Source organism: Zootermopsis nevadensis, unplaced genomic scaffold (genome assembly GCF_977971745.1).
Source record: "Zootermopsis nevadensis isolate Lab colony 2312 unplaced genomic scaffold, Znev_1.0 Znev_ptg000061l, whole genome shotgun sequence".
NCBI classification, from domain to species: domain Eukaryota; kingdom Metazoa; phylum Arthropoda; class Insecta; order Blattodea; family Termopsidae; genus Zootermopsis; species Zootermopsis nevadensis.
In genome coordinates, this window is record NW_028259192.1 from 16,277,200 (window position 1) to 16,303,806 (window position 26,607).

The 26,607-nt window shown below is 36.7% G+C and overlaps 2 protein-coding genes across 21 annotated transcripts in view; both read left to right on the plus strand.

The window, feature by feature from the left end:
- LOC110837069 (arrestin domain-containing protein 17) overlaps nt 1-14,762 on the plus strand; it is a 259,629-nt gene extending 244,867 nt beyond the window's left edge. For 2 of the 3 annotated variants that reach the window (XM_087340943.1, XM_087340944.1), the window contains 6 exons: nt 5,659-5,889; nt 6,254-6,465; nt 6,836-7,018; nt 7,216-7,404; nt 9,052-9,406; nt 10,139-14,762. In XM_087340943.1, coding sequence (XP_087197069.1) covers nt 5,659-5,889; nt 6,254-6,465; nt 6,836-7,018; nt 7,216-7,404; nt 9,052-9,406; nt 10,139-10,266 — 1,298 coding nt within the window. In that variant the 3' untranslated portion in view covers nt 10,267-14,762. Of the gene's footprint in view, nt 1-4,235; nt 4,529-5,658; nt 5,890-6,253; nt 6,466-6,835; nt 7,019-7,215; nt 7,405-9,051; nt 9,407-10,138 lie in introns of those variants that run through there. The other variant, XM_022078871.2, reaches the window with a different exon arrangement.
- A 141-nt stretch (nt 14,763-14,903) lies between these two features.
- The window catches only part of LOC110836230 (DNA mismatch repair protein Msh3), a 41,787-nt gene continuing 30,083 nt past the window's right edge, over nt 14,904-26,607 (plus strand). For 13 of the 18 annotated variants that reach the window (XM_087340930.1, XM_087340929.1, XM_087340935.1 and 10 more), the window contains exons 1-13: nt 14,904-15,653; nt 17,184-17,542; nt 17,634-17,817; nt 18,710-18,818; nt 19,416-19,541; nt 19,792-19,922; nt 20,433-20,587; nt 21,904-22,119; nt 22,645-22,791; nt 23,308-23,482; nt 23,791-23,978; nt 24,330-24,563; nt 26,318-26,542. In XM_087340930.1, coding sequence (XP_087197056.1) covers nt 15,555-15,653; nt 17,184-17,542; nt 17,634-17,817; nt 18,710-18,818; nt 19,416-19,541; nt 19,792-19,922; nt 20,433-20,587; nt 21,904-22,119; nt 22,645-22,791; nt 23,308-23,482; nt 23,791-23,978; nt 24,330-24,563; nt 26,318-26,542 — 2,348 coding nt within the window. In that variant the 5' untranslated portion in view covers nt 14,904-15,554. Of the gene's footprint in view, nt 16,639-17,183; nt 17,543-17,633; nt 17,818-18,709; nt 18,819-19,415; nt 19,542-19,791; nt 19,923-20,432; nt 20,588-21,903; nt 22,120-22,644; nt 22,792-23,307; nt 23,483-23,790; nt 23,979-24,329; nt 24,564-26,317; nt 26,543-26,607 lie in introns of those variants that run through there. The other 5 variants (XM_087340934.1, XM_087340940.1, XM_022077221.2 and 2 more) reach the window with 5 other exon arrangements.

The window sequence follows — 26,607 nt, forward strand, 5'->3', positions numbered from 1 at the left end:
TTGGGCCACTCAAAGATGCTATCCGCGGAACAAGATTTGAAGATGACGAGAGCGTGATTCAAGCAGTGAGGACATGGCTACGTGCACAGCACAAGAGCTGGTACCGGCAAGGCATGCACGCACTTGTTCCACGATGGCGTAAAGCCGTACAAGTTGATGGGGACTATGTGGAAAAATAGTATGTGTAAGGGAAACATTGATTTATATTGTCACTAAATTTCAGCCATCTTGAATAAATATATTCTGAGGAAAAAAATGTGGGGCATTACTTAATGAGCGACCCTCGTATATTCACAGTAAGAACTAAATTTCCAACTATTTTGTGTTTATAGGCTAATAGTGCAAAGAATCGTTTCATACTGTTTAAAATTACAAGAATCCACAGGAAATGGTGCCTCTGGGTAAAATTTCCGATCTTTAAGATGATCCTTAAAAGGTCTTTGATGTCGTTTTATTTAACTGCAAGCCTTAACTCGCTGCTGCAGCGGCAACTTCTCTTACACGTCTGTCGAGCGAATAGCCTAAACTCTGCCGGAAAGCCCAATAGCTAGAGACTTCAGCGGACTTTGTTTTGCACCGAACTTTTTTCGTACCGAACTTGTATACATTTAAAAAACGAATTGGTCCGTTAATTTTAACGAGTTTCTAGCTGATCATGATACAATAATTACTATACTGCTAATGCACCTATAGATAAGAAATCAGCCAGTTTATAGCATGTTCTTCTTTAAATTGGTGGTGATTTTCTTGGCCGTACCGTCAGTAGTACATTGGCTGTATGCCAACAGGGCTGAAGACGGAGGCAGTATGTTCCTCCGAAATGTTTATATCTACCTACAAGTCCACATTTCGTTATAGTCCTGAAAACCAACATCGACATCTTCACAATTGTAAAATTCCAGTCAAGCGTCCAATTTTGAGTTGGAAAGCAGTAAGTTATTGACTGATTACTGTGTATAGAATATTGTACTAATTTTGTTTTTTGAATGATGCAGATACAATTAAAAAGCGTGATTATTATATAATTTATTAGCTGGATAGATAAAATTCCTTCTGCAAGTAAATATAAAATCGTAGGATTTGAGGTTTTCACTGTAATGTCTTCTGGGTTTTTGCGCCGTGTAGTCTGGTAGAAGCTTGCCAACTCGATGAGCCCTGGTGATGGATGCAGCAAGGACCTCTGAAACGTCGGTAAACTTCTACCAGACTACACGGCGCAACAACCCAGAAGACAGGCATCTTCAAATATAACATCGATTCCTAGTGGTAACACGTTAGCGTACTTTAAAACTACGAGAGTCAGTTATTCAGAGTGGTGATGATTACTTTTAAGATAGTTAAAACTTATAGATGACAGTAATTGACTTCCTGGACAAAAGATGCAGGACACAAACAAAAAGAATTATGGATTGAATTTTTCGATTTGAAACGTGTATTTGTTTCATACAAGGATTCTGAGTAGGGACAATCAAGTGATGAAGAATGTACCCTGCTTATACTTTACAAAGTGAAACATTTCAAACACCAAAATAGTTATTACATGAATATATAAAAAGTAGTATCTTGGCCGAAATCAAGTTTCCAAAGTGAAAAGAGCATCTGTAGTCTCTAATTCCCTCTCCGTTGTCTTCAGTCTTTCTTCCGCGCAGCTCCAAATTCCTTTAGTCATCAGATTCTGCAGATTTGTGCCGCTAGGTTTCATAGTTGGAACCTGGACGTCAACACAAAAATAAACCTCTATATCACTTTTTTTGCGGAATAATTTGGTACTATTTTTCTCTCAATTTCGCCATTTTCTTCGCTGTCTCGTGGCCTCTTACCCTTCCTCCCTTGGCCTTGGCGTCATCACAGCCCCGCGCAGTGAGGGGTGTGTCTGGGATGCCATTGGCCACCAGGTCGGCTCCCTGGCGAACGCCTTGCAACCTTGTCCAGGTCCACTCCGGGTCCCGTCAGCTACTCGGAATTATCTCTTCACCAGCCAAAGTCCGGTGGAATTGCTCCAGAACAATTCGTATCTCTGACAGGTTATCCATTCTACAAGTATGCGGATTTATATTGTATTGTCCGCCTGCACATGACACCAGGAAGTTGTAAACTTATTTTATTTTATAACGTTGGGTTTATATGTTTCGAACTCTTTAGTTTATCATTTGGCCCTTAAACAGATTGCACATTGAAATTTTACTTTATTTTGGTATATCAGTTGATGCACTGAATAATATACGTTGATTGTTACTTTTTAAATTAATATAATATTTTGACAATTTTATATTTACCACAATAAAAGGCTTAGAACATATTTTAACATTATTTAATATAGTTTTGATTTTAAAAGAATACGAAACGTACGTATAGGTGATGAAAATTCGGGGTTCGAATACGTACTGTTCACTACCACAAATAACTCGTGGTGGTAACTTGTCATTTCCTTCCCATTAATAAACAGGAATACAAACAAACTTGCAAAGAAAATCAATTTTCTGTTATTCTATTCCCTCTTATACTTGTTTTGAAGCATAACCAATCCGTTGTCTCGTAAAGTACGATCCATCCATTACCAGGCCGTGTACACCAGTAGTGAATAACTAGTGGTATCCCTTCACTCGTCTTTTACCATTATTACTTTACGGTCTGCTCCAACACGGGGCTCCAGGGACCAGGACTGCATGTTGCCAGAGAACTCTATGCTTAAATGAAATATTCATGGTCATTTGCGCTTCTAAAAAGCGCGCGAGAGAGGCGGATACATAGACAATATCAGCCATGTACTTGCACAGCAAATGGGATGCGCTTAACAAAAAAAAAATATTGAAAATAGACGTTACGGCTATAGCCTACTGGTTGAAATCTCTTTCAGTTAATAATTTACTGAAAGCTATTAGCGCAGTACGGAGATGTCCTCTTCCAGTTTTAATAAGTTGGTTCCCTGCCTACCGCTGCTGCCATCTGAATTTTTCATGCTGCTAATGATGTAGGTACAGTCAGAACGAATACAAACTACGTCCTGCGCATCAGAAGTAACAGATGATCTGTTTAAACACCATACGTAATTGGTGTTGAATTTTATTGACGATATGATCGCTTTTCCTATAACAATTGATATAACTTTTACATCACAGCATTTTTATAACAGGTAATTTAATGGCAGTGAAATCCGATGCCAATATGGATTCTGTAGGTTCTGACTATGGTATAATACAGTCGGAGTTACTGGGTTATTGGACTTTGTCCATCGTCTAAGGTTAAAATGTACACTACGTTTCGAAAACAGGGTCGTTTTCGTCTTCAGGTGTATGGGGCAGGGGCACCTACTCTGTTGGGTCCGATAGAAAGAGCTAGGACTAGGTTATGTCTGATTTATCAGTTTATCAAACAGGATAGTTGCGTTACAGTGTAGCGTATCTTCAAGCGTCTTACGTCAAGATGTTCTTAAGTCCATATTCTCATTTCACCTAGAATCATTTCCCCCCTTGAAAGTGTCGGGAAACACGGTTTGTGAAACGAGAAAGAGACAGGAAGGAACAACGAAAGATAAGGGTTAGAAAGATTTTAGTTTCCTTGGCGCTATTCGATCAAGCACATTACGTGGAGAGTAGAAAGAGGATGACTTAAGATTCCCGACATAGTCCGAAATGCTAACAAGAGGTTTTCCACGCCAAATTTAATCGAAATACGTTGAAACCTTAGAGATAATGAAACATGCAGACTGGTGAACTGTCAGGCATGGTCTTTCTGATATGGTTTCAGTTGTACACGTATTGCAAGGAACGCTATGAAACCATTCAAATATTTTCCCCTTCTCAATAATTTGTGTTGTCTCGTGTAAGCTGGGAATTGGTACTTTATTCAAGGGGAAACGTACTATGGCCGTGAGGTCTTGGCCGCTCCCGGGACCAGAGTCTCAGAGCCCCCCCCACCCTTTCTGCTTTAAAGGGGACTAAATTTTATTTTAAACACTACTAATGTTGTCTGATATATCCTGTTAATGTAAACAATCTAAAAATAAATACATTTAAAAAACACGATATAGAAATAAATACAAAGAAATTGCATTTTATATTGTTGATAACGGACAACGAGTGTTTCAGGAGGTTATGGTTCCATTGGGTGTGTGAGAATGTGTCATGAGGTCCAGACTATTCCAGCGTTATGCGTATGTATTATCGTAAAGTTTCCCATCCTGCTTAATATCGATATACACATATCTTTCGACTATCGAACAAATGATAGCTCATAGCTATTTATACGTTGTGACTATTTGCGGTGGCAGGTGTAATAGGCGTTGATCTAGTGGGCAACCATGTTTTCACAGATCATAGATGGCATAAGTTGACAAGGTGTGGTTTGATGACATTTGCTGCTTAGTGTAGTTTAGTATTGTGTTTAAGTCTGTTACGTGTTGCGTAGAGCAAAATGGGGCTAAAGAAGTTTCAAATTGTCTTTGATAATCCATGGTCAACATATTATAGTGGCCAGCCAGTGACAGGCCGTTTGCTTCTGACTGTCGACTCGCCAAAAAAGATTCGGGGTATGTATGTAAACTATGGAAGCTGGGTTGAAGGGAGGCTACATGCCCCCCAACTTACGGGTATAAATGAAAGCGTACACGAAAGACGATCGAGCATATATTCAGTATTACCCAGGCATAGAATAGAATTTACATTCCATAGATCCTTCATAGGCCTAAGGCAAGGATGCGGAACATGTCATAGCACACAAATACATTACTTGTTTGTAATATAAATTACATAGTTATGACAGTAAGTTACCGTCAACTACATAACTACTAATGTTTCCATGTATGTATTTAGTCAGGTACCCCACATTCTATGTGATGTGGACCTTAGTAACCCTTAGTATACTTTGCATTCCAACTACATATAATTGTGCCAGTTTTATCATATTCGGTTCTGTACTGGTTGTACCATCTTTTGCTACTGCAGTTGAAGGGGAATTTTAAATGTGACATATGCTTTTAGTTACATTACTGCTTCTGTAGCAAGACAGCTTTTGTCTGCATTCTGTTCCTGCCTCCAGTGAAGATAACATGTTTTTAACATCTTGTAGCAGTTTATCCCAGATATTGGTAATACAATGTAGTCAACAGGGATCTTGTACTTGTCTGCATGAGTAATATGTTGGCTTCATTTGGTGCTTAGAGACTTGTAACATCCGAGATTTGAGATTCTCATAGAAGTGAAGATGATAATGGTTTTCTGGATTGACTTGTAGGTAGAAAACTATCGTCATTTTCAGGGCTTAGTAACAACTGGTGTTCAGGAAAGGACAAATGTGGTGGTTGGGTAGTTGGTGCTCCTGCCCCTTATTTCGATGTTCTGGATTTGATTTTAAGCTAGAAGCTAAGGTATCCTGAGAGTTTTTGTGGTTTTCCGCACTCCATTCATGCAAGTGTTTGAGTAGTACCTAGAAATAATGTATGTATTTTAGGGAGCATTATTAAATAACCAGTTAACTACAAAGAAACCTGGAATGTGATTGTTAGTTTGGTGATGGATTTATTGTTGACTCAGGTGTGCATTGGAAGTAATAACAGAACCATATAGGGATAGTTAGTTGTTTTTTCTGTCAGCATGAACCTATTATTTATATTTTATGTGGCATTTGTTATTTAAGCATAAATATTGTTCTTTCTTTCAGGCATTGTTATACATTTTAAAGGTGAAGCCGCAGTTAAATGGAGTGAAACAGAAACTAAAACGAAACAAAGCACTCCTGCTGCCACCATTACTAGTACTGGGAATGAGGGAAATGTGGCTGCTGCTGCTACTGCTACTGCTGCTGCTGTTGGTAGCTCTATTCAGAATGTCACTGTCAATTTCTCATCACATGAACAGTACTTTGAAAACAAATTTAACTTGCTTGGTGGGAGTAAGTACTGTTTATTATTTGTATGAGATTTGAGGTTCTTAAAGAAGTGAAAATTTTGATTGTGATCTCGTGGATTGTGACACCATGTACTCTTATAACCACTTTGAAGACTGTGGTGTCACAATGCACAACACCACCTTTCTTATTTGTTATATAATTAATGAACGCATGATGAGAATATTTGTTAAGCTTTCATGGCAACTGACTTTAATAAAATCTTAATGGCTTATTAGCCACATCACTTGATTAAATTTCTACTTTTCAGGGATAAACTTTATCCCCATCATCAGGATTATGATGTAGATGTAGCAGTTCATATATTCACCAATATAGTCATATTCCAGATAGCGTTGTGTGGTTGCAGGTGGTGAAACTGAATTGCCAGCTGGAGATCTTTGCTACCCATTTGCTACACACTTACCTCCAAATCTGCCATCATCATTCGAAGGAGAACATGGGCATGTTCGATACACAGTAAAAGCTATACTAGATCGACCATGGAAATTTGATCAGGAGGCAAAAGCAGCTTTCACTGTTATTTCTCCTTTAGATTTAAATACTCATCAAACAGCAAAGGTTTGAGTCTTTCAAACTGTATTACTCTGGTCCCTAGAATTTGTAGTGGTTCTTTAGTGCTATAATTTATATCATTCAGTTGTTCAGTTGGTGAGCTGTCTATTATATTATAGTTTAAAGAGGAGGAGGAGAATGATGATGACTGCTGAATGTTTCTGCTTGCTTCATATTTTGACTATTTATACCTATTGTTTTGTTAGGTTAGGACTGCTTGGTTGTAACACCATGTGGACTTGTATGTAGATATTAGCATTTTGAAGAAGATTCCATCTCCATTTTTAGTATGTTTCTCCAAAATGTCAATATCACCTAAATTTCCACATGGCTTTACGATCGAAAAGACAAACTTCACCATTTTGTTATGATCCAGGAACCTGTCAAGAAGGAAGTATCAAAACACTTTGGTTTCTGTTGTTGGAGTTCAGGACCTCTGACAATGACCTTATCACTGCCTGTTAGTGGTTATGTTCCTGGTCAAGACATCCCCATTACTGTTGATGTTGAAAATAACAGTGACGTACCAATACGCGAGGTGAAATGCACTTTGAGAAAGGTATGAGAAACATTATTTTGAATTTGCTACTTTGAGTTTTGTGTGAACAGAAACTGATGGCCTTCAGTCAGTCCATGTTTGTGTTGCTGATTGAACTGGTTGAAACTTAAATTACTCATTTCCGACAAAATATTTTCAAGGATTTAGGTGACTGGTTATTGGTAAGTGGTTAATGATATGAAGTATATCTATTACAGTTACTGACTTTCACTGTGACAAGTCCTCATAAAAGTACCAAAAAAGATGACATTAATATTGGGGAGTTGGTACTGGGTACTGTTGAGCCTCATGGAACAAGCAATTGGACACAGGTGCTGAAGGTTCCACCTCTGCCTCCATCCAATCTGAACAACTGCAGTATAATTGATCTGGACTATGATCTGAAAGTAAGTTAATATGGATTTGATCTTTATATCTTCTTCTTCTATGGCTCTCCAGTCCATATTTGGTCCATGGCCTCTTCAGTTCTCCTCTTCCATTTGGTCCTCTGTTAGGTCCGTCTGTCCGAGGCTTTGATCGAGGTTTCGAAACATCTTCCTTTTCACGGTACAAGGTTGTTAGCCTTGCGACCAATCCCTAACCTGGAGGACCAGGGTACCTGTCTTAGTCTGACCTCTCCCCCTTGATGTATCTGGCTAGGGAGGCCCTATCAGTAGCTAAGCTACCGCCAGCATAGCTGTTGGTGTCACTGAGGTACTCAAGCCCCACCACCACGACAAGGTGCAGGTACCATTAAGTGGGGTGATCTTTATATACAAAAATATATAATGAGATTATAATATCAGTTAAGTATGACTGGTAACTATAACTTTACATTTAATTCAGAAACAAACTCTATGGAGCAGAATTTTTATTGAGAAGCTCTTAGTACACTCACCTCTTCAAGAAATTCCCCACCTATTATGGAACCAAAAGGGTTATTACTGTGTCACTGCCACTGGTCATTATCCTGAGCCAGATGAATCCAATATGCACCCTTTACTGTAACCGTCCTTTCTATTTCTTTCTGTACATCAGGACGCCCGGCTGGTTACAAGGAGTTTTGTGTTGGGTTTCGTTTTTGGTAGCTCAGGGCATGGACTCTTGCCTTCAAGGAATATACGGGTTGGTGAAGAGGGGTTTCGGGATCAACTTGCGAGGCAGTGGAATAAGAGTGGATGTCGTTCAGTTTCCTCAGGCACGTTTATTAAGTTGGTAATTTCCCTCGCCGAGTGCAAGACTACTCGCCGCCGAGACTAAAGCGTCAGTGTCGTTTTGGAATCTCCTTGCTGGACGCACACCGCGTTCAGCAAGACTCTCCCAAGACTTTTGAATCTCAAGAATGTTTCCATTGGCTGAGTGGTTCATCACCTTAACCTTACAAAGTTGCCGCCGATAGCTTATTTTAAACCCATTGGTGGATAGCGACGTGAATTTCCCTAAGTCTTCTAACGGCTAAAACACATCTGGAAGAGCTTACTCATCCCACCAAGTCGAGCCACCGATCATAAAATCACCTATTCATCTGGTCACGTAGCTGGCGCCAGGCAGTCGGCCGGTGGAACAAACAAGTCCCCCAAGATGTGGCCTGAACTAGCGACACTAACCGTTAACTCAGGAAAATTCCATACAATTTGAATATAAATTCCGATTAAGGAAGGCGCTACCGAAACAAAACTAACTTAGGCCCCTTTCCTTGCGTATAACTGGAGTAATCGCCAAAAGTCCAGTCTAAGTCCATCTCCGGTCTGCCTGCTCGAGAATCGAACTCAGAGTGGGCTGTCACATTACCTAAGATTTATTTTAATATTATTCTCCCGTATATGCATAGGTGTTCTGAGTGGTGTCTTTCCTTCAGGCTGTCCAACCAAAATTTTGTATGCATTTCTTATCTCCCCCAAGCTGGAGGACTACCCCTCATCGGCTGTCTGTACATACTTATTTAATATATTCAGTTACCCTCCATATCTGAGTCCTTTCCTTCCGTCTGCAATCTGAGGACATGCTGTGCCATGGTGACTTTTGACACATTTAATTTTACTTTTATTTTACAGGTAAAAGCAAAAGCTTCTAAATGGCATAGAGACCTACAGTTAGCAACACCAATCATTCTGGGAACAGTTCCTTTAACTTCTTATCAACCACCTGTTTTTTCATCTGGGGAGAAGCCTCCAGGAGAGGTAAACGGTGAGACATCCAGTGTTCCTGCTGGCACAGGTGATGCCACTATTGGGTATAACATGCAGCCGTCTGTGGGACCTGTTGGTATCGGAGAACCTCAGGCTTCAGGAAATTCTGGATGGAATATGCTTCCATCTGACACTAATGCGCAGTCACAGGGTGTACCTTATGTTCAGCCTAACGTAGCTCCACAAGGACCTGCGTCTGCATCTTTATATCCAGACCTGTGTAAGTATGTGAGAATGTCTAAGGATATTTCTAGTCCATTTTACAAGGAAATCCTTGTATTCATACAAATTACTTGTTGGAAAGTTTTGTCATTCAAACTCACTCATGGTTTTCCTTATAAAATTCATATGTACTCAACAAGAAATTCCCCCTTTAATGGAACCACATTTTCATTACCATGTCCTGATCCTGCGTCTCTAAGATTAATTTTAATGTAATCCTCATTCCTACATGTAGATCTGCCAGTCAGTCTTTTTACTTCAAATGTTGCAGCTAACATGTTATACATATTTCTTAAGTCCCTCTTAAATGCAAATATGCCTTGAATTTGAGAATAGTTAACCCTTTATTTACTTCGTTTCACAAGCTTCTGTAATTCCGTTTGCTGGGTAGTGTCTGTATTATGACTGAAAGAAGGGTAACTGGATTTGATATAATCATAGAGGTGGCAGTGGTACACACAAATCTCCATTCTTTAAAAGAACTTGAGCAAGGATTAGTTGGTTTAGTGGATTTCTTAAGGTGTTTTAAAAATGTTTGATATAATTTAAAACTTTTCTACATAAAATAAATGTACAGATGAGATGTGTGACCAAGTTTGAACTTACTAGGGCAGTATGACATTTTATAACAAAGGCGAAATAGATCCTTTAAAAATGGGAGTCTGTTTACCCCCATATATTAAAAAAATATGATTTTGAGGTTCGTGTTTCAAGTATTTGTTTATTGCAGCTCCAGCTACATTTTCTGAGAGCATGTTTGGTCCAAAGAATATCAAAGATGCAGGAGACAATCAGTACACGCAGGGCAACTTGGAATATGCTCCACGGTATCCAGTTTTCAATTTTGAGGATAAGTAATGTTGCCATTAAGAAATGTTGTGCTTACTAACATACAATATTCTTATTGACCGAGGAACTAAAAATCACAGAGTTGCGAAACCTTTTGCAAAGTAATGATCTGATGTATTGTAAAATTTACCTAAAAAGTGAAGGTGATGTACCATTGAGATTATTTACCAAGAATGGAACTTTCTGAGCCTTTTTGACTGTTGCATTAAGAAAATTTACTAAACATATTTACCTTATTTGGTGGTGAAGTTACGAAGAGTTCTTGAGTAGAAAGTGTAAGCACACATTGTCAGATATTTGTTGCATTGGCCTTGTCATTACAGCATGAAAATTCACACCTAGAGTAGAAGTATTTATAATTTGTATTATATGCAGCTTTTATGTTGTGATTTCTTTTGGTCAGCTTCAGAATTTTAATACTCTCAGGATACCGTTGCTTTCCTACGCATTCTTATAACCCATCATAACTTCACCAACAGAAAATGCAGCTCAAAGGAATGGAAAAATGAAAATTAGCTTTAAATATATGAACTATATTAATATTTACACAACACATGCAGTAGTAAGGGCAAAAGTAGTACAGCAGCACAAATTCCTCATGTGTAATGGACATGATATTGGGCTAGTGTGAATTATGAGAAACTCTGCTTTTCATAAATTCATCTTCCACTGCCCTCGGCTTCCATGGAATAGCTTCACGTTTCTCAAATCCTTATGATTGCCATCCATCTGCTGCTGTAGTTACGTTTCCGTAGTCCTTGGCTATTAATTAAAGAATACAGTGAGAGTTCCTAGTTCTACTCCAGGGGTCTGATTTGTTGAGTTTACGAGGCAGTCTTACAATTTTTACAATCTAAATACTCATTCAAGATCAGGTAATTTGCTTGTTAAGGGACATATTAGGGTTAAGACACTGCTTTTCAGCATTGAGAAAACTAGAAATGGTGAGTGAAATTCTGTTTCATAATAATTCTTAGAATGCTCTATTCAAATATTCTTCTTACTTCATATTCTTTAACGTTTATGATTGCTGATTTAATATTTGAAGGCAGGTTTGTACACATTACTAGGAAAGGGCAGTGCTTTATATATCAGAGTTCCTATTGTACTGTCATGTTAATACAAAACATTTGTATTTTAAAGTAGGTGGGACTTGTTTATTTTAGTATTTTTTAAAATATGCTGTTTTATGATAAATGTTTAATGTGATACTTTTATTAAGGTATTTCATTAGTTATTTTCAGATGAACATTTGATAACATATTCAGACATCTTCATCACTGTGGGTCTACAGTGGCCGCGCGGTCTGAGGCGTGGGCCTTGTGTCGCTTGGTCGCTGGGACCGTGGGTTCGAATCCCACTCAAGCCATGGATGTTTGTCCTCGTTTTTCTGTGTTGTGCTGTCCTGTGTACAGGTAGAGGCCTTGCGACAGGCCGATCCCTCGTCCAAGGAGTCCTACCAAATGTCCATAGATCGAGCCAATGGAAACAGGACCCGCAGTGCTCAGGCACTTGAACGGGTCGTTCCCAGTATCCAGTATCACCACTGTTATGTGAAAAGTCTGCTGAAGCTTTTACTGGCATTTGTATGTGGTTTTAAAACTTAGAAAATGGTATGAAGTTTATCAAATGATGTACTTCTTTTATATTCCACAGATAAGATCTGCTTCATCATATTCATTTAGTGCCTTAATGAATTAGTTTTATGTTGCTGTGGCAGGTATATTCTCATTTGTTGTGGGTTCATCTCTGTTCCACCATTTTGCTGGTCTAGAAATAAAGGTTAGTTTAGTTTTAATGTTTGTAGTGACGCAGGATTAACCATTCAGTGCACATATTTAGCCCTTTCCTGATGTGTATTGAAAATTGGCATGCTTTCTGACTTCAAGATGACACCAATACCAGCTGTTAGTTAGTTATTTCCTGTTACTCCTAGTGGAGCATAGGGCAGCAGTGAAGACCTTCCATCTAGTTCTGTTGACAGCCAAGCGTTTCACTTCACTCCAAGTTTTACCAGCTTCCATAGCCTCTTCTTCCACCGTTCTCTTCCATGTCTTCCTCGGACGGCCCCGTCTCCGTGTTCCCTGCGGATTCCAGTCCAGTGCTGTCTTTTCAACTGCTCCAGGTTGCTTGCGCAATGTGTGGCCAATCCACCTCCACTTTCTTTCCTTAATTTGCTCGTCAATCGGTGGTTGATTTGTTATCTCCCACAAGACATCATTTGATATTATATCCGGCCACCTCACATTTATAATTTGTCGCAAACACCGGTTGGTGAAGACTTGTAACCGGTTAACAATAGCTTTTGTAACCTTCCATGTTTCAATACCAGCTGTTAGGAATCTGAAATTTTGCATAGTGATATTTTAGCCCTTTCAAAAAAATTCAGCCCGTACCGCAAAGGAAACGCAACTCTTCTCCATTACAAAGATCAGCTGGTTAATGCTGTTTGAGGAAATAACCCATTTATAGAGAGAGTCATGCGAAATCCACAAATATAAAATGCAGAGTTTCTGATTGTCAAATCAGCTAGTACACATACTTACCACTCAGCTTTAAAGGGTCAGTGATCTGAAGTGCTTGCGATGGGCTGCTCACTAGTCCAAGGGGTCTCTACCAAATGTTCAAAAGGAGGCCTCTATGCTCCACGTAGGAGACAAAAGGATATAAGAAGAAGATTTTGTGGTAATATCTGTATTAAATTGAAAGTAGTAATATGGACATGAAGCATGCATTGTCATTTGACAGCTTGTTCACTGATGTAAAGTTTGACATGTCTGTGATTTCTGTATGGAATTTATTGGTTTATACAGACAGTATGATTGGTGGGAAGATGTGTTTCAAGAAATTTTTGAAATGTATTCTTTGTGATTTTTATACCTCATTGATCTTGATGCCTTTTTATTGCAAACATAAACAAACTGTTACACACAAATTTGAGCCCATACTTATCTATATGTATTTCAATAAACACTCACCATTTTGCCAATTTTTTCTGATATCAGATGTAGATGTTAATGACATCTATATGCTGTATCTTTTTATACAATGAGCTAGTTTTGAGAAAATAATAAATTTATTTGATGTACGATGTTATATTGGACCCGTGGGAATCAAACTGAAATTTGCCTGACAGCTTGGAGCATGTACTCCAGTACCAAATATATTTAACATTTTAGTAGTTTTAGAGATGGGACTTGTTGGCAGATGGGCAGTTTTCCTGGTACTCATTAATTTTATGCATGTTATACCAAGAACAAATAAAAGCAGCTTTTAAAATTACACTAACATATGATAATTGTTACTGGAATTTTATAATGCTGTACTAATTATAAATGCAACAACTAATAGTATTCTGAATAAATAAATAAATATTGTTGTGTTATAACTTCTAATCAACATAATTAAACTGGGTATGTTCTTAAATCATACTTATATGCTAGATTATTTTTCTGGAGAACAGTGTGAATATAACTTTATTTGTTCAGACAGATGGGCTTAGATATCTTTATGTGCATTAAGTATTTGGAAACAATACGTAGAATTCCAAATTTACAAACTATAGATCTGGACATGAGTACCAAATGCTACTTAAGTGGTAACTTTGTCTTTCTTATGATACCAGCTATGTATGTATGTATTAGGCAGCTCCATGGTCTATTACATATAAACTACGTGATTTGAAAATGAGCGCTCATATATAGTGCATAAATATAAAATAAATTAATGTTTATGTTGCTTTTTGAAGTGTTGCGGGTATCTGTGTGATTTTCTGTCTTACTTTTGAAGAACATAATAAGTTTTTACAGCATATTATTTTTATATGTACTCAAAGTATATTTTTAACTGTGGATAAATATCGTATAGCAAACATTTAATCTCTTTTATATAGTATTTGTTACAATGTATACTGCAGTCATTATAACAGTATGATGTAGTAAAACCTGACAATATTGGTTTCATTGTTATGCACAACATTCTCAGTCATATTACATACATTTGTACATACCACACGTGTGTCTAACGGTAGTGGTCAAATTCAGTGTCTTTACTGATACTGAAAGCATGGCAACTTATCTTTTGTATTCTGTTTTGTACATAGCTAAGACATTTTGATTGTTTAGTTATGTAACTCTTTGGAAATGGGTTGTTGACAAACTTCACCTCTTCTGCTCTATGGTAGTAATTTTTGGAATATTTTATTAATATGAATTATTCAACATCTTTACCTTTGTTCCAAATGCCTACACTTTGAAAAGCGTCTCTACATAAGATGCTGTGAGCCTCTTGAGTTCTAGTATAAAAATATTAATGGCTTAATAAGATTTCTATGAAATGAACATCAAGGGACTGACATAAATATACTTTTTGTCACACCATAAGATTCAGGCAGAGTGTGTTGCACATCTTATATGCTTGGTTTACAGGTCTCTACTGCTAAATAGTTTTTGTTACTTGAATAATTGTAACAGTTTGCCAAAATAAATATTCTAGTTGAAGGAAAAGTCTTTTAGTTTGCAAATGCAGACTGTTTCTTCCATTATTTTGCTTTGAGGTTATCATATTGTGACTTTTTGCAACCTAAAACCTGTGCTAGTACTTAAATTAATTGTTTATTCATATAATTATATTTTCAATATTTGTATTTTATGCAGAATTTGGTTCTCAATGACTGCTCCATTTAGTCCACCATAATACAATGTTAGACTGAACGTGTGTTTTACAAAAACGTAGTTCTTGACATTGTGCATAAATGTTTTAGAACAATTTCTTATTTTCCATTAGGTTCCAGTAATGGGTGTGTAGGTCGAATAATAGCTTCTTACCGTCTGAGCACCGCTACAGCTCTTTACAGTTGTGATTTAACCAACGTGTAAGAGATGGCAGCACATTTTCAAGTAATTACGATGTCAGCGGTGGCAAGCCACGTGATGTACAGAACCAATCACAGCTGGAACATTTAAATAACTGGTTCTTTTTTTGATTAGCATGATTTAATGTAACAAGCTGCTCAAGACAACATAATTACGAATTACTAATGCATTTATCTTAAAGAGTCTACAGCTTACTATATATGGTTCCTTGTAGTCTTATATTGGTGGGAGTGGAGGAGTACTTTTGAAACTGGAATTGTTGACTTTTTTTGTTTACTTGTAAATCGCTCACAGGTCGCAGCACAATGTTGACAACTAACAGCATTGGAGTAGTTGTATTTTTTTTTTTGGGGGGGGGGGTACAAGAGAAGTAGTAGTGTGAGCATGTTGTAATGGCGGTGTAGGTAGTGTTAAAGGGAGCAAATGATGCCTAAACAAAAATTTGCGAAATTAGCAAGAAGCAGCAACGTAGAAGATATGCAGAGCAAATTGTCACGTTTCTTTAGTAAAAATCCCGAAGGCGTAAGCATTTCCTTTATGTATTCACCCCACAATAGGATTTTCTGTAAGTTTTGTGTTCATACTACCATTTACTACAACATGCACTGTTATTAAGTACGAACCACACTGAATTGTGCCTTTTGTCCTGTGTGACAAACTGACGATGAAATCCGACACACCATTTTGTTAACTGTTTTATCAATACTGAAATTATAGGCTGTCAAAACTACACGTTTTCAGAATAGTAACATCGGACCAATATCCCCTTCGTATTATATACGACATAATATGTCGACCAGGTTCATGGACAAGAATCTTTTGTAGAAGCCAATAGCTTGTCAAATTTTCCACCTTTTTATTTTTGAACCAGAAGGATCATTGATATTCACGAAGAAATTAGGGAGACTAAATTCTGGAAATGCTTGCTACTTTTCAGTTCAAAATATTTTGTCTTCCCTTCTGATTTCTAAGAACCTAAAGATTAAAATATACAAAACAGTAATTTTGACGTAGATGAGAGGATAATATTAAGCAGGATCTATGGGAGATAGGAGTTGAAGGCGAGTGTATTTTGCTGGCCCAGGACGGACCGGTGGAGGGCTTTAGTTAATTTGGTGATGAACCTTCAGGTTTCTTAAGCCATCTATTTAGTTAGAAGGTTCATTGTTTGGTTTATAAGAGCCTGCCACTGGCCCCTATCTTATGTCTGATGAATCCAGTCCATACCCTTCTACCCATTTTCCTTAACCATACTAATATCATTCTCCCATCCATATGTAGGGCTTCTGAGTAATCTCTTCCCTTCAGGCTTTTAAACCAAAATGTCAGTTTTTACTCATCCATATAAGTACTTTTCCTCCTGTAATTCATCCATCGTGTGTGAAAGATTTGCTGTTATGTGAAAGTCTCAGCATATAATGGCATAATGCAAAAATCCCAGGCATATTACAGATTAAGTGTACAGCCAATATACAGTAATATTTTCAAACAGGCATCTTATTTCAAGGTGAGGTGCTAATTTACTTCTTTGTGAAGAAATAAAAATGCATATGATTTTGGATCCCTTCTATAAGACTTGAAATTTTCTAATTATCTGTCTGCAGCAGTTTCATTTATAATCCATTTTATATTTTTCTTAGTTCTTTTTGCCTACTGCATTCAAAGCAAATTATTGTCAGAAAACCATTGATTCTTGTATGCTTTACATCATCAGCATTAGCCATTTATATCAGCACATTTTGTATCACTATGATAAAGCAGTAAAGCAAACTATTTACATTTTTAAGTGAAATAGACCAACTATGAGAAGATGTTGACCATAAAGGGACATTGTAATATTTTGTGGGATGTATTATTAATATATATAATTATCAAAATAAGAATTATAACATGTGTTTGAACAAATAAATTATTAATTATTTTACCACAACTGCAGCTGCTCCTCCTTGCCCTACCATAGCTACTGGTCCTTAAATGTTTTTATCAGCCAGTGATAAAGCTTGTAATGTAGCATTAGGTATACTCTTAAGTTATTTTTGGTTTTCTTTTCAGCTGTGTGGAACACTGACAGATGAATCAGAAGTTGACAGCAATTTACTGTGTCCTGCAAAGAGGCAGAAATGCTTTCCTGACAGTCATACACTTGCTGTACAGCAAACTCTAGATACAAAAGAAATAGCGTGCTCTATATCCACTGGGACCCTGAAAAAAATTAGAAAATTTTCAGCATTTCACGATGTTATTGAAGAACAAATGGAGTTTGGTGGTTCTTCCAAAAGAGAGAATGTTGAAAATAAAAAACAAAAGCATGAAATTAATTTATTTGATACTTGGGATTCAAAACGAGATTCTGCTTTGCCTTGTGACAAAAGAGATGATAGTAAGCAACCTTCAAATGTTCTGTTGCTCAGGTACAATGAGATTACTTAATATTTGTTTTTGCAGCTAGGTTTTGGTTTAAACATATTGGTCATTATTAATATAAATTATGTGTATATGTAGAGTGTTATCCTTCAATAGAAACCCCACGAAGTCTGGAGACTGCAACAATATCAGCAATAATAATGTCACTGTAAAGTACACTCCACTTGAGCAACAAGTTTTAGAACTGAAGAAACAACATAGTGGGATGATTCTCATGATACAGACTGCTTATAAGTACACATTCTTTGGTGAAGATGCTGAGGTACGTTTTATCATGCTTTAATTAGTTTAATTATTGAGTTTGTGTTGTAATGCTTGTACTTGTGAAGCATTTCCAAGCTCTTAGTAAAATAATCTGTATACCTGTAGTGTATTGGAATATAAAAATAAGCATACAAACAAAACTGTTTACACTATATAGTGTAAGCAGTTTTGTTTGTATGCTTATTGTTATATTATCTGGGTGTTGGACAGTGGGCCTATTAGTGACCAGTTCCATTGAGACATTGTCTCACCACACTGCAACAATAACAATAATATTATTAATTAAGGTATATAGCCTGTGTGTATACATGTTACTTGAACCCAAAATTTTCTTCATTATTTGAGGGTGTTTGTTGTGAATAGGTTACTTATATTAATGCTATTGAAACCTCACATTTCATGTTGTAAAGAAAATTATATCATATCATATCTACCTTAATGGCAGAAACTAGAGTATCTTTGTAAATCAGAAGGTAAGCACTTCCTGAAGGTTGGTGAAAATATTCTTGTACTTTTTCCACACATTCATTCAGAAGGTGTTGATTCTTATGTTGTAAATAAACATGTTCAGACATGCTAATAATAATTACAGTTCTAGATAATTATGTGTATTGTTCAGTGTGGGACAATTAGGGTTTTGGTCCTCAAAAAATATACTTCTGCTTTTCTTGTATGCGACTCTGAAATGGTTTTGAACTGCTGTGTCTACCTACATAACTGGAACAAAGCACAAGAAATATTTTTCTGAACAAATTATTAGAGAAGCAACATTTATATCTTTATAACAAGATTTCTTTTCTCCCAAGAGTTTTGTGAACAATCAAGAATTTGTGATGTAATGTGTATTTGCTGGTGTATCTACAGTCTGATTGTGTTATTGTCATATACAGATTGCTTCCCGTGTACTGAACATCATGTTATCACAGCACCACAACTTTCCTACAGCCATTATTCCAACAGTTCGATTGCATGTTCACATCCGGAGACTTGTGGAGGATGGTAAGCCAAGGGTAACTTTGTAAAATATTTGTATATTTTATTCTTAAAACATAGTCGACATCAATGCAAATCATTCAACATGCCTTTACGTGCTGTTGCGTGATCTTGTTGTGGTTAGTTATATTCTGCTGAATGTTGTTTCTTGTCCCGTACTCTGTTATTTATTTACATTGATGTGAGTGTAAACTGTAGGTTTTATATTACATTATGGGAAGAAATTAACACAAATATATTTTATGTTAAAATAGTATATACCTGATGTGACAAAAGTGTGAAGCAACATGCATCATTAATTTAAATGGAAATGTTGGGTAGATTATCAGTTTTGTTTTAGCGTTGAATTGCCAATGTGATCTTTCAAGTGACATTCATGTAAGTACTGTCATAAATGTATAGTAAAATATGTGAAGAAGCTATTTCAGCTTCTGAGCCACAGATCGCGAGATTTTCGGTGCAGTTTTTGTTAGTCCGTACTAAATTTGAAAGTTGCAAAATATTGTAATCTCGATACATTGATTAGAGTACCATGGTAAAAGAGGGGTGAGAACTGAATAAATGTAATGAAATGAAAAGGTGTTATTCTTTTGTGTGTGACAGGTTACAGAGTTGGCGTGGTGAATCAGGTAGAGACTGCAGCAGTGAAAGCAGCTGGGGAGAATAAGAATGCACTGTTTGCTCGGGAACTTGCTCATGTGTATACTAAAGCTACCCTTATTGGAGATGATATCCTTTCAAAGTATAGGAATTTATTTGTATGAAATGTGTACTCATCAGCATATTTGTTGTTATTTTAGGCTGGGGCCACACGACCATACAAAGTATGTCTGTTGTAACGCACATTGTGACGTCCGTCATAGAATTATGAAGGGGCATATAGGGTACAACACACGAAGCACGCGTGCTTCGTGACAATTTTACTTTTTAAGAATAGTGTCTTTGTTGATGTTTGTGATATTTCCTTAATATAATTAACATGTGGATCCTTTATCGCAAGAGGGAGAATTTATACAAGGAGCTAATGTTGCATGTTACATCATGTGCATTGCAGAATCTTCAACCACAGTATCTGGCAGTCAGCAGAAGACGACTAATCTGGCTTTAGTGGTGAGTAGTCATCAGCTAAGTGATGTGACTGTGGCCCAGGGTTGCAGGTCTTGTGGGCTATTACTTCAACGATCCCACATGTATGAAGTAATATTTTACATGTCTGATTTATCACACTGGTCTATAATATAGTTATTTCTTCCATATGATGGCAGTAAGTGTGAGCCATGAAGTCTACTCATGTGGACAAATGTAAATTTTTAATAGTACCATTATCATCAAACCCCCAGTCTCCCATACATTTGCATGGTGTGGTACTTATTTGAGGACCAAGGACAACCTTGCCTTGATAATAATAGAAATAAAAATATATTTCTTCCTTAGATAATTATTTTTCTGACCACTAAGCATGGTGGTATTCTTTGTTATAAAACCTCAAATAGAGAAAATTATGTGTAAGAATACATTACAATTTCTTTTAATTTGTATTTTGAGCAGATAATTCTGTGCTGTTTGAAAATAGATGTGACATTTATTCTTTTATATTTCAGAGTACTAATTTTTTTATAGGCATTTGATCCCAGCACAGGAGAGACAATTTACGATGCATTTGAGGATGGGCCTTGTCGAGAGGAGTTGGAGCGGCGGCTTGAACATTTAGATCCATCAGAAATTCTAGTACCTCATTCGCTTTCCCAGGAAACGGAGCGCCTTGTGAAATATAGGTAGAAAAGTAAAGTTAATTTTTTTTACAGTTTATGTGTAAATATGTGTAGTGCCGGTGGTCTAGCGGTTAGAACGTTGGCCTTGTAATCCTGGGGTCTCGGGTTCGATTCCCGGCGGTGCCTGAATTTATAACTTGTGTTGGGCAAGGCCGTGGTCTAGGCAACACGGAGTTTTCCTCCGGGGGCTTCCCAAGTTTCTCCGTGGCATCTCAACAATTACTTCATTCACACACAGAAGAAGGCAATGGCAAACCACTTCTGGATCATCTGCCAAGAACGTATATGAACAGGTCCCAGTCCGAGAAAAGGATGGAAGGATCCTGTTCATATGAACCTGTCGTCAGACAGAACGCTAAATAAATAATAATAATGTGTAGTGCATATGTTACCAGGTAAGTAATTAAATAGTCATCTTGCCTTACCAAATTGTACTTATCAAGCTGCAATAGTTTAGTAGTTATTGTGATCAAGTTCTGTAGAAAATGTGTCATGTTCAACTAAGTGAGTGTTACAACCATGTGGTTAGCACTCCTGCTTCATAGCTTCATATTTAGTGGGTCCTGGGTTCAAATCTCAGCCTTGATACTGGCTGTCTTGACTGAGGCACCAACATTAAATAAACTGTAATCAAATAAAAATTGCCATATTTTAAATGTATTTTTCAAACATTTATCATAATCATATTATTTTGAATGACGCTTAGATTCCTGCCTCAGAATTTTACATCTCTGCTGTGTTGTGTGGGACAGTGGAGCTCTTATTGTGACAAAAAATTACATAATTTAACTTGATTGAGTTTTGCTATCAAAATGCTAAATCATCCAAATCCATCTCTTCTTATTCTGCATCACAGGGAAATGTTACGCAGTGATATGCGAACAGTTCATTGAATTGATGGCATAATAGATTTTAGCATTGCCCTAGAACAGTGAGACCTTAAGATGTAAATGTACAAAAGAGGGTTTTAATTTTTGATTCATATGCCATGAAAATACATGCTCTCCAAAAAGATGCATTCATAATCAGGAAAGACAGGCATTTCTGATGACAAGTTATTTTTCCAGGGTCCAGAATTTTTCTTGTTGAATGAAGGTAATCTGTATTTTGGTATCTGAAATTACTGTCTTTGACATAATCTAATCTTATATGCCAAGGAAAGAAAACTTGGTTGCATATGTTCACATCTGTCTTTGTGTAATTCTCTGCAGTCTAATAATGGGTGATGAAGCAACTTGTGTTAAGTTTGAATTCTATAACACAAAAGATCACATTCACATTGCTGCCTTAGTTATGCTTCATGTGTTTTTTTCTCTTAGCTCTGCAAGAGTAGATCGACTGGAAGATGACTTATTTAGCTTCACGGGTGCACTGGTGCAAGTAGCATCTTTCTTCTGTAAGCAGGATGGCTCAGAATCTGATTCACCCAAGTTCTGTGAAATGACAGATCTGTCACCTTTAACTGTGATATGCTTGTCTGTTTTGATTCACCATTTGAAGCAGTTTGGATTGGAGCGGGCACTGAGATCAGATGCGTAAGTGTATTTATAGTCAGACGGAATAATTTTTGGCTTCCTCACCAGACATTTTTTAAATTTCTGTATTCTTTGTTTGATTTAACCTGTTTGTGTATGTACTGCATAGCTGACTGACCCTGTGTTGTGACTTAAGATGTATCTTCTGAGCAGGTTCGAATAGAAATAATGTCTTCCTCTCATACTGAACTATATTTTAAGATATGGTCAGAGCACTTGATACTATCAGTAATATTTGTGAACATTTCTGGTACTTCGTCATTACTTAAAATTGAAAATGTTGAAGATTCTACAATTTTCATTTTCATTTTAATGTGGTGGGGGGATAATTGGGAGAGAGGATTGTGGATGTGTCAAATATTATAATGTAATGGGCAGGTTTAAATTCATTAACTCAGGTGATGATATGAGAATGACTTTATTTTTTATAATGAGTGTTTGACTTTGTTGAGTATGGAGAGATCAAAATTAAATTCATTTTGCAAATAAAGTTGTGTATATATATTTATTTATGTATGTGTTTAGGTTACGAAGTTTCACCTCAAACTCAAGATACTTGCAAATGGATGCTACAGTTCTTAGGAACTTGGAGATATTTCAGAGCAGTGTGGGTTCTTCCAAAGGAAGTCTGTTCTGGGCCCTTAACCATACAAAAACAAAATTTGGGTCAAGGTAAGGCATATGACTAATAGGCTTGATCTATAGACATTTTGGCAGGACTCCTTGGACGAGGGATTGGCCCATCGCAAGGTCTCTACCTGTACACAGGACAGCACAACAGAGAAAAACGTGGGCAAACATCCATGGCTTGAGTGGGATTTGAGCGACCAAGCGGCACAAGGCCCACGCCTCTGACCGCGCGGCCACTGTGGACCCCTAAATTATAGGACCAAGATTAAAATGTCAAACATACTTATGATTTTAAATCATTGTCTTAATATGTCATCTCTCCCTTTTTGATATATTGTGTGTAGCATTGTTTGAACCTTTTCAAGAGTTGTAAAAAATATACTAGTGAATGAGATAGTGTCATGCGTAGAGTACATCTTGAATTTTTGAAAATAAAAGCATTCCAAAATAATGTTAACTTACCTATGTGGCTATTCTTTTTACTGTGTATGTTGAGAATAATTAGTATATTGCTAATAGAGACAGCTATGATGCTGACCTTGTTTTTTTTTATACTAGATTACTTCATGAGTGGGTGTCACAGCCCTTACGTGATTTGACTGTGCTGCAGAGTCGGCAAGAAGCCATTAGCGAACTTCTTCACTCTGAGTCTGCCATTGTTCATCAGTTACAGGAAATTTTGTGTGGAATTCCAGATGTTGATCGTGGCCTCACCACATGTATACATCAGAGGGTATGCTAAACTATTATTAAATTAATTTGTACCATAATTTTTCAAATTTAAGTTATATTTTTTGAAACATTAGCAAAATGGTAAGTTTTAATTTGTGTCATTATCCTTCATTTTCTTACCTCGTGTTCTGTTTGTGAGAGGTAAAAAAATGTGTTGTAAGCTTCCACGCTCTTCAGTTGTCAGAATGTTCTATGTTGAAATTCAAATAAAGGCTTCTTTCTACTGCTTTATTATGCATATTTTATCCATGACTTTTTATTGCAGACTGATTATAGGGTACTGTGAACAGGTTTTTATGTATGTTGCAGTGTGGACCAGCAACTTTATATGCAGTTTTACAGACTTTGGGGAAACTACAGACAGATTTGCAGGCATTATCTGCACTAGCTGAACAAGATCTGCAGAGTACCTTGCTGCAGGATTTGATCAAGGATACTGTAGAGCTGTTGTCCAATATCCAGCCTTTTATCCAAAACCTAAATCAACAAGCAGCTAGGTGAGGCACTCACTGTGTAAGTGAACTCTGCCAACCTGGGGGTTTAATGGGCTGTGACGTTAATTAATTTTAGACTGCAGTGACTCAACCCTATTACTGTGACATTCAAGTTTACCCACCTACAGGTAAACTTCATTCTGCAACAAGGAATGATTTTTTCCTTTTGCTGCAACATTAGACTTTACTCCCCGAACTGCAAAAATATGTTCTTGTTTGTCTGCATAGTGCTGCCGTCTAATGTGAAGAGTTTAAAGTTGTATGTGTATGTCACATTGCTGCCATGCTGTTGAAAGTTTCATGTTTTGAATAATTTTTGCTTCAAAATTCATTTGCAGTTTGTTAAAATTGTAGGGATGGAGACAAGACAAAATTACTTCATGACTACTCTGCTTTTCCATCTGTTACCAAGAGGTTAGAACAAATTTTAGCAGTTACTCAACATCTGGAGGACTTGAAGCCTGGTATTGCTCGCACATTGGGACTTCTGAGGTTTGATTATGTGACGGTGTCAGGTCAAGAATTTCTTATTGAGGTACAACAGAAGCAAAAGAAGTTAGTTCCACATTCATGGAGGAAAATCAGCGAGTAAGTACAGTGGAAACATGTTGTTTTGTTGGATAAAATCTGGAAACGAATTACATTATCGTGACTGACTGAAGAAATGGGTGGAATATTAACTCCCTACTTCACTTCTGAATTACACACTAGTGTCATCTGACAACCACATTCAGTTACACACTTTGAATGGAATACTCTATTAGCAGATCATATATAACAGTGAATGTTGTGTAAAATTGCACAATTATTTGGATTTAATTTCTACTGAAAATAAATAAATACTCTTGTTTTATTTCTGTCATATGTTGTTTAAAACTACATCACATTTCTATTCATTTTCAAAATTGTACATTTTAAGTTGTATAAGTAATCTAAGGACAGCGGAAAATACCCTTTTTGACTGCAGCAGGTAATTACCAAGTGTTTACATTATGGTAATAATCAGTAGCATTGGTGCAGTATCTTGTGAGGAAATTGGGGAGCTAAGATAAGTAGCGTAATCCGGTCAGGAAAGCTAGCAATGGCTGGGGGTTCGTCGTGCTGACCACACGTCATCCTATATCTGGTTGGATGATCGTTCACCTCTGCTTAGGCATGTGAACGTGAGGCCAGCAGTCAAGCTAGTCGGCTTTGGCTCTCTGGAGCTGTTACGCCATGGATTTAATTTTATTGGTGCAGTATCAAGGCTTGCAACGAGTTTGATTTCTTGGTCCTTTTGAACTTCATCAGTTACAACAGTTTGTTTTCTAATCAAATTTGAATTTCTGTATCACTAAGCTTTATACTAATATTACATTTCCTTTATGATATTCTAAGTCACGTTACTTTTTGTATCTGCTTCGTATTTAATTGATCTCATCTCTTGCCATCCAGAAATCTGCTTCTTGTGCATGCCATTTGTTGAGGTATAATCCTTCAAAATTGAATGTGCATTGAATTGTCTTAATCAAAAACAGATTTAAAAATTTTAGTTCATTAAGGAGGTAAGATATTTTATATACATATATTTATTTTACAGTCTATACACAAACTTATTTAAAATAATGTTGTTAAAATATTATAACATTTACAGTATAAAGTATATTATGTTATATTTATGGCGCTTCTTTATCGTAGTACGACATTACATTATTCAGCGCTTTTATTTTTGTTTTTGGACGACATGTTTCGATGTTTTATGACATCATCTTCAGGTTTATCAATATATATTATTTTAAAAACTATTATACATTTTGATGCATTGCATTTATTGGTCTTTTAGTATGTTTGTAGAATTTTCCGTCTTCATAATGATCTGGTGTCTGTATTCAGACGTTCATTATCTGTGGAATTAATTTCCAAGTGTTATTATGCAAATGTATAATAGTTTTTAAAATAATATAGATTGATAAACCTGAAGATGATGTCATAAAACATCGAAACATGTCGCCAAAAAACAAAAATAAAAGCGCTGAATAATGTAATGTCGTACTACGATAAAGAAGCGCCATAAATATAACATAATATACTTTATACTGTAAATGTTATAATATTTTAATAACATTATTTTAAATAAGTTTGTGTATAGACTGTAAAATAATATATGTATTTGATTCAACACAAACATGACGCACTTAAGATACAAAAAGATATTTTATATTCACGTAACATTTTTCTGTAGTGCCTAAGGATTAAAATCATTAAATCTGTCCTGATTATTAGTAATTGGGACTTTAAATGTTGGAAGTACACAGTGGATACTGGTTGTTGTAAATCTGATAGTTTTCTCTAATATTTTCCAGGACAAAACAGGTCATTCGTTATCGAACATCGGAAGTAGATACTCGAGTCAGAGAGCTGAATCAGCTGAGAGAACAACTTGTGGCTGACTGTCATTCTGCATGGCTCAGCTTTCTTGCGGAGTTTAATGCTCACTACTTTTCTCATAAGAAAGCCATAAAAAACATTGCCATGTTAGATGTTTTGTTTTCACTGGTTCAAGTGGCAAAGCAAGAGGGTTATTGCAAGTATGTATTACTGAAGATTATAATTCAGTTTGCACAGAATATACAGTGAAATAATTCAGACAGGT